The sequence below is a fragment of the Coregonus lavaretus genome (assembly GCF_964263955.1).
Source record: "Coregonus lavaretus genome assembly, chromosome: 14".
NCBI classification, from domain to species: domain Eukaryota; kingdom Metazoa; phylum Chordata; class Actinopteri; order Salmoniformes; family Salmonidae; genus Coregonus; species Coregonus lavaretus.
This window is the reverse complement of record NC_140001.1, coordinates 43,236,667-43,244,834: the sequence shown is the minus strand read 5'-3', so window position 1 is coordinate 43,244,834 and position 8,168 is coordinate 43,236,667. Positions and strand designations below refer to the sequence as shown.

The 8,168-nt window shown below is 43.7% G+C and overlaps 1 protein-coding gene across 1 annotated transcript in view; it reads left to right on the top strand.

The window, feature by feature from the left end:
* The first annotated feature begins 908 nt into the window (after positions 1 to 908).
* nos1 (nitric oxide synthase 1 (neuronal)) overlaps positions 909 to 8,168 on the top strand; it is a 66,476-nt gene continuing 59,216 nt past the window's right edge. The window contains exons 1-2 of the mRNA XM_084177318.1: positions 909 to 1,005; positions 7,234 to 8,003. Of these exons, the coding sequence (XP_084033444.1) occupies positions 7,267 to 8,003 (737 nt within the window). The 5' untranslated portion in view covers positions 909 to 1,005; positions 7,234 to 7,266. The remainder of the gene's footprint in view (positions 1,006 to 7,233; positions 8,004 to 8,168) is intronic.

The window sequence follows — 8,168 nt, the reverse complement described above, 5'->3', positions numbered from 1 at the left end:
TGTGTGACATTGGCAATGACATCGCTTTTCTGCGCAAGGGACTTTGAACATTTGCCACGTTCAAAACAACTTGGAACTCGGACATCTCCGACTTCCGACTTCAGTGCGTTCAAGACAACTGAGAACTCGCGAAAAAACTAGCTCTGACTGGGAAAAATCATTTTGAAAGGTCATCCAACTCTTTCTAGAGCTCCGACTTTACGACCTGAAGATCACTGACGTCATTATTTGATCTCGTTTTTTTCTGAGTGCACAGTTGTGATGAAGGCACCAATGGTGCGTACAAGTGTCCCACTGGGTAAAATTAGTTATTAAATGCAGTAAGCCTATAGTCATGATAAATAATTTAAGATAATGTGTGACATATGCAATCAAATGTAGTCGAAGATCATTTCACGAATTGATATCAAGGGCATGGGCCACACCATTGGCAGAACTGCGTATTTGGTGCCATTAAGCAATCTCCTTCTATTGCCTTATATTGCCTACACACAAGTCATGTTTTTAAGTTTAAAATGGAGAAACAAAATGTGGGCAAATAGAAACATTGGCAATAACTAAGCATAAGTATGATGCAGACCGATGTTTTTCTTTTTTTCTGTTGTAATCCACGGTTCCACTTTCTCAGGCTGTGAGGGGTTCGGTCGTCCACACCCATTTGGAACGGGTGTGCACTCAGAAGTTAATAGTGTAGTTTTGGCAGAAGTGAAAAGGCAGAAACCTGCCCTACACCGACCAGGGCATAAATGCCCACGCACGACTCAATCTGCGCTCGTCACAGTGTCGCTCGTGCTCCATATTTATACGGCACCCTGGCGCGCAGAGAAGCAAAGGCATGCCGCGACTCTAATGAGACAACACGCATAAGTAGGACTTGAGGAGCTCGAGCGAAGCGAACAACCTGTGTGTGCAGTTTCCGAGGAGAACGAATACGCACGAGAGGAGTTAATCTATAACTTGTATTTGCAACAGTTCGTTGTTGCAGTGAACTTGTTGTTCTCAGAGGTGAGTTTCTAGGATTATTCAAACATAACGCACCATACAGAAAAGTACGCATTTTTTGACTGTTTAGCGCTGTTGATTATGCATCGCTATCGTTGCGGTTTCACACATACACTGTCAAATCGAATGTAACAACTGCTCAATTCTACTGTTGATTTTTGTCGGTTAAAGGCTTTCCAAAAATAGGTGATAGCACATTACTTTGAAAATATTTACTTTTGACTGTGGCACCAGTTAAACTCAAGAATTAAGTCTGCCAGAGTCTCTCACCTTGATTAAATGATCACACTTGTGCCTTTTTAAAAAGTGAATTTAGAACGTCTGAACAGAAATGGAAGGATGAGAAATTACAATGTTGCGGTTAAAGGGGAAATCTGCAGTAGCTACAGTGCCTTGCAAAAGTATTAATCTCCCTTGGATTCTTTTCTATTTTGTTGCATTACAACCTGTAATTTAAATTGATTTTTATTTGGATACACAAAATAGTCAAAATTGGTCACATGATCTCAGTGTGTATATATACACCTGTTCTGAAAGGTCCCAGAGTCTGCAACACCACCAAGCAAGCGGCACCACCAAGCAAGCGGCACCACCAAGCAAGCGGCACCACCAAGCAAGCGGCACCATGAAGACCAAGGAGCCCTCCAAACAGGTCAGGGACGAAGTTGTGGAGAAGTACAGATCAGGGTTGGGTTATAAAAAAATATCAGAATCTTTGAACATCCCATGGGGCACCATTAAATCCATTATTAAAAAATGCTAAGAATATGGCACCACAACAAACCTGCTAAGAGAGGGGCGACCACCAAAACTCACGGACCAGGCAAGGAGGGCATTAATCAGAGGCAACAAAGAGACCAAAGACAACGCTGAAGGAGCTGCAAAGCTCCACAGAGGAGATTGGAGTATATGTCCATAGGACCACTTTAAGCCGTACACTCCACAGAGCTGGGCTTTATGGAAGAGTGGCCAGAAAAAAGCCATTGCTTAAAGAAAAAAATAAGCAAACACGTTTGTTGTTCGCCAAAAGGCATTTGGGAGACTCCCCAAACATATGGAAGAATGTACTCTGGTCAGATGAGACTAAAATTGAGCTTTTTGGCCATCCAGGAAAACGCTATGTCTGGCGCCAACCCAACACCTCTCATCACCCCGAGAACACCATCCCCCCCAGTGAAGCATGGTGGTGGCAGCATCATGCTGTGGGGATGTTTTTCATCGGCAGGGACTGGGAAACTGGTCAGAATTGAAGGAATGATGGATGGCGCTAAATACAGTGAAATTCTTGAGGGAAACCTGTTTGTCTTCAAGAGATTTGAGACTGGGACGGAGGTTCACCTTCCAGCAGGACAATGACCCTAAGCATACTGCTAAAGCAAAACTCGAGTGGTTTAAGGGGAAACATTTTAAATGTCTTGGAATGGCCTAGTCAAAGCCCAGACCTCAATCCAATTGAGAATCTGTGGTATGACTTAAAGATTGCTGTACACCAGCGGAGCCCATCCAACTTGAAGGAGCTGGAGCAGTTTTGCCTTGAAGAATGGGCAAAAATCCCAGTGGCTAGATGTGCCAAGCTTATAGAGTCATACCCCAAGAGACTTGCAGCTGTAATTGCTGCAAAAGGTGGCTCTACAAAGTATTGACTTTGGGGGGGGGGGGGTGAATAGTTATGCATGCTCAAGTTCTGTTTTTTTTTTTTTTTTTTTTTCTTGTTTGTTATACAAAGTTTTTTATTTTACATCTTCAAAGTGGTAGGCACATTGTGTAACTCAAATATACAAACTTCCCCAAAAATCAATTTTATTTCCAGGTTGTAAGGCAACAAAATAGGAAAGATGCCAAGGGGGGTGAATACTTTCGCAAGCCACTGTACATACATTTTTAGACTGAAGTTACTTATATCCATCAATTGATTCTTGAAGAATATAACTTATAAATGCCTCATGAGCTTAGTTCAACTGTCGTACCACATCAGAACCCAAAATATAAGCTTGTTTTCTGTAAAAAATAAAAAATAAAAAACTGTATAGCAGGGGTATTCAACTCTTACCCTACAAGGTCTGGAGCCTGCTGGTCTTCTGTTCTACCTGCACCCACCTGGTGTCCCAGGTCTAAATCGGTCCCTGATTTAGAGGGTAACATTGAAAAAAAAACGCAGTGGATTTGGCTTTCAGGTCCAGAGTTGCGTTTGAGGGCTGTATAGCCTCAACATGGTAGAACTATAATTTTGATATTATGGATGTTCAGTCCTTTGTTATCATAGCTCTGTCCATGAGCTTGAGTGGTTACAGTTCTCCAGACCCATCCCTCAGCTTTTTACAAAATCAGTGGTGGGGTGACTTCTTTGTAATTGTTTGAACTGCAGATAGCGCTTGCAAACCTTAAAGGGGCAAACTACTTCTCTACCCTGTTCTCTGAAATCCCACAATTCAAACATTCTGGTTACAACAATGACATGCTTTTATCCCCTGATCTCTGCAAACAGTATCTCTAAACGTATTAAAAAAAAGTGATTTGGTATTATCCAAGATTTTAGAAAAGTTATTTTCAAGGAATTGGTGGCTTAATTGAGTATGAATAACTTCCAGTCTGGCTTCCACTCACTTCACAGCAAGGACACTGCTTTATTGTAAGTCAGTAATGGCCTTCTGTTGGTTGTCGGTGAATGCTCTATTCTAGTTATTTTGGATCTGTGCCGCATTTGATACTCTTGATCTTAACATCTTTGTTGACCGGCTGGAGAGGTGAGTGGGAATCTCCAGTGTTGCCCTCAACTGGCTCAGGTCAAACTATGTGGCAGACATTTCTCAGTGAGCATGGGTGGTTCAGTAGCATCCCCAGCACCTATTCACTATGTTGTCCCTCAGGGGGAAGTCTGGGTCTGTCATGCCAAATGGTGTCCCCCGGCCAAATAGTGTCCCCCTCTGCGTCACAATGGGATTCGATAAACTATTAGCGTCCGTTGCTATATCAACGGTGTGATGACCTAATGATTAGAATTTTGGAGATCATTACAGCATAAATAGTTATTTTCATCATCGCAATGCAAACAAGGCTGATTTCCGCTGCAATTTCGTTGTTTAAACAAGTTTTGTTTAGCTAATAAAATGAACATTACTTTAAACTACTTTTGGGTACCTTGTTAACATTAAATCCATGTCTTAAACGTTGCTACGTTTCGGAAATGGCAAAGAAAACGTAATCTGCTTGACACGTTAAAGTTACTTACCTTACAGATCACGAAGTCAGCTAATTTCCACTCCATTCATATGCAAATCCGTTTGATTCATACACTAGCTTGTCTGGCTGTCATGTTTTAATTGTAACCTGCCCTTCCCTTGTCTACACTGAAATAATATAATTTCAGTAGTCCTCTATTATGATAATTTTTTTTCTATCTCATTAGTACACCCTTGTGGTTGAATATATATGTATCTATTGTAGGTCCTAGTATACAACAATGAATAATGTGTAACACATAAATACCATCAAAGGATACGTTACAATTTACAGTAATGAACAACTTGTGAAACAGCTGTGAAAACCAACCTCGCAATATTTAAGATTTTAATAAATCAACTTTGATATTTTTTGGTACAGTTGTGTCATTCATATATTTTCCGATTTTATTATTATTTTTGTACACTCACATGGCTATCATAGACTAAAATACAGAATTCTGGTGGTTGCTGTGTGGGTGGGAGGTTCTGCCTGTCAACAGGCAGGCAGTCTCGGAAGGGGGACTTGAAGAGGGAGACTGCAAAGTCCAGGCACTGCTGCTCTCTTTGTTCTGAGTGTTTGCAGTGCTAGGGTTTTTAGTTAATCTGTGTATCTCACGTTATGTTCCCAGTATGATAGACTAATACGTTTTTTTAGCAGATAATGACAACATGATCATAACAGCAGCTGCAGATGATGTAATGAAAAGTTGAAGGGTGGTTGGTAATGGAGGACATCAGGTGCATCCACATCTGGGTGTTGGGCAGAACTCCTAAGTCCTGGAGAACAGGAGCAGAGTAACAGGATAGGAGACAGAGACGTAAACAAGCAAACACACGTTACTGTGAGGAAATTTGATGGATTAGGGCAGTGTTATCAATGGGAGATACAGTGAGGGGGAAAAAGTATTTGATCCTCTGCTGATTTTGTACGTTTGCCCACTGACAAATAAATGATCAGTCTATATAATTTTAATGGTAGGTTTATTTGAACAGTGAGAGACAATAACAACAACAAAAATCCAGAAAAACGCATGTCAAAAATGTTATAAATTGATTTGCATTTTAATGAGGGAAATAAGTATTTGACCCCTCTGCAAAACATGACATAGTACTTGGTGGCAAAACCCTTGTTGTCAATCAGAGGTCAGACGTTTCTTGTTGGCCACCAGGTTTGCACACATCTCAGGAGGGATTTTGTCCCACTCCACTTTGTAGATGTTCTCCAAGTCATTAAGGTTTCGAGGCTGACGTTTGGCAACTCGAACCTTCAGCTCCCTCCACAGATGTTCTATGGGATTAAGGTCTGGAGACTGGCTAGGCCACTCCAGGACCTTAATGTGCTTCTTCTTGAGCCACTCCTTTGTTGCGTTGGCTGTGTGTTTTGGGTCATTGTCATGCTGGAATACCCATCCACGACCCATTTTCAATGCCCTGGCTGAGGGAAGGAGGTTCTCACCCAAGATTTGACGGTACATGGCCCCGTCCATCGTCCCTTTGATGCAGTGAAGTTGTCCTGTCCCCTTAGCAGAAAAACACCCCCAAAGCATAATGTTTCCACCTCCATGTTTTACGGTGGGGATGGTGTTCTTGGGGTCATAGGCAGCATTCCTCCTCCTCCAAACACGTTGAGTTGATGCCAAAGAGCTCAATTTTGGTCTCATCTGACCACTACTTTCACCCAGTTCTCCTCTGAATCATTCAGATGTTCATTGGCAAACTTCAGACGGGCATGTAATGTGCTTTCTTGAGCAGGGGGACCTTGCAAGCGCTGCAGGATTTCAGTCCTTCACGGCGTAGTGTGTTACCAATTGTTTTCTTGGTGACTATGGTCCCAGCTGCCTTGAGATCGTTGACATGATCCTCCCGTGTAGTTCTGGGCTGATTCCTCACCGTTCTCATGATCATTTCAACTCCACGAGGTGAGATCTTGCATGGAGCCCCAGGCCGAGGGAGATTGACAGTTCTTTTGTGTTTCTTCCATTTGCGAATAATCGCACCAACTGTTGTCACCTTCTCACCAAGCTGCTTGGCGATGGTCTTGTAGCCCATTCCAGCCTTTTGTAGGTCTACAATCTTGTCCCTGACATCCTTGGAGAGCTCTTTGGTCTTGGCTATGGTGGAGAGTTTGGAATCTGATTGCTTCTGTGGACAGGTGTCTTTTATACAGGTAACAAGCTGAGATTAGATGCACTCCCTTTAAGAGTATGCTCCTAATCTCAGCTCGTTACCTGTATAAAAGACACCTGGGAGCCAGAAATCTTTCTGATTGAGAGGGGGTCAAATACTTATTTCCCTCATTAAAATGCAAATCAATTTAAAACATTTTTGACATGCGTTTTTCTGGATTTTTTTGTTATTCTGTCTCTCTGTTCAAATAAACCTACCATTTAAAATGATAGACTGATCATTTCTTTGTCAGTGGGCAAATGTACAAAATCAGCAGGGGATCAAATACGTTTTTCCTTCACTATGTACTTTTCAACACTTTTGGAAGGTATTGCCTACCTCAAGCTAGTCCCCCTCCGACTCAGAGCACAGAGAATCAGACTGAACCGAACTCACTGGTTCTGGTGGATGGGATACCCTCTGGGGGGCTCGGACAGAGTTACATAGCCATACAAACGTTGCCTTGAAATGTGTGTGACTTTGCTGTTTTGGGTATCAATATAAACGAGATGTCATCTTGCGTTGAAGCCTTTATCTTACTCACTATTTCTAAATATATAAGAAAATACATCTGTTATTATATCAAACAGATCACGACTATAGCCTACATGACCAAGTTTTGATGTTTTATTTTTTTTCAGTAACAAAATGTCTAAAGCACTTTCCACTCCAGCCGAAATGACTCAAAGACGGTAATGTTCAGTGTAATATCATGTTTCTATGATGACTCACACTGCATCTGTAAACACACTGTCAAACAGATCAAAGTCAAGGCCATGTCCTCTTTTACTAACACAACATGGCTTCTCTCTCTTTATTTTTCCTCCTGCTCTGTATGCATCAGATCACTGATTACACACACACACCGCCAGACATCATGCAGGAGTCTGAGCCCACCGTGTGCCAGCTGCAGCCTAACATCATCTCGGTGCGTCTCTTCAAGAGAAAGGTGGGTGGGCTGGGCTTCCTTGTCAAGCAGCGCGTCTGCAAGCCGCCCGTCATAGTGTCCGACCTGATCCGGGGCGGGGCGGCCGAAGAGTGTGGCCTGGTCCAGGTGGGGGACATAGTCCTGGCCGTCAACAACAAGCCACTGGTGGAACTCAGCTATGAGCGGGCTCTGGAGACCCTGAAGAATGTGTCCCCTGAGAGCCACGCTGTCCTCATCCTTAGGGGCCCTGAGGGCTTCACCACCCACCTGGAGACCACCCTGTCTGGGGATGGACGTCAGAGGACCATCAGGGTCACCAGGCCAGCCTTCCCCGCCGCCAAGTCCTACGAGCATTGCTGTCCGTTAAGCCCCCTCAGCCCGGGGCAGGGAGGCAAAGACCTACAGCAGCTGAGTGCCATCGAGAACCTGTCCTCCACCTCGGTGACCCCTTCCCGCAGAGAGGCCCTGCTCCAGAGGGGAGGGGTGCAGGCACTGATCGCAGCCCAAGATCCCATGCTCAGAGACGGGGGCCGGGGGGCGCTGCTGCTGAACGGTGTGGAGGAGAACAACGACATGCTGAAGGAGATAGAGCCGGTGCTGCGGCTGATCAAGAACAGCAAGAGGGAGATCAACGGAGAGGAACAGAGGACCATAGAGAGGAGGGACGCTGAGGTGCAGGTGGACCGGTGAGCTGATCTATTGACCCTGACCATACATAACTACGCATACACAGTAGTACATCACCACACACCACAACACAGTGATCATTTAGTTGGTTAGATGGTAGAATGAGAATACTACTGCAGGCTAATTATAGATCTCTACATTTCTAGTGTTTCTTTTCACATCAG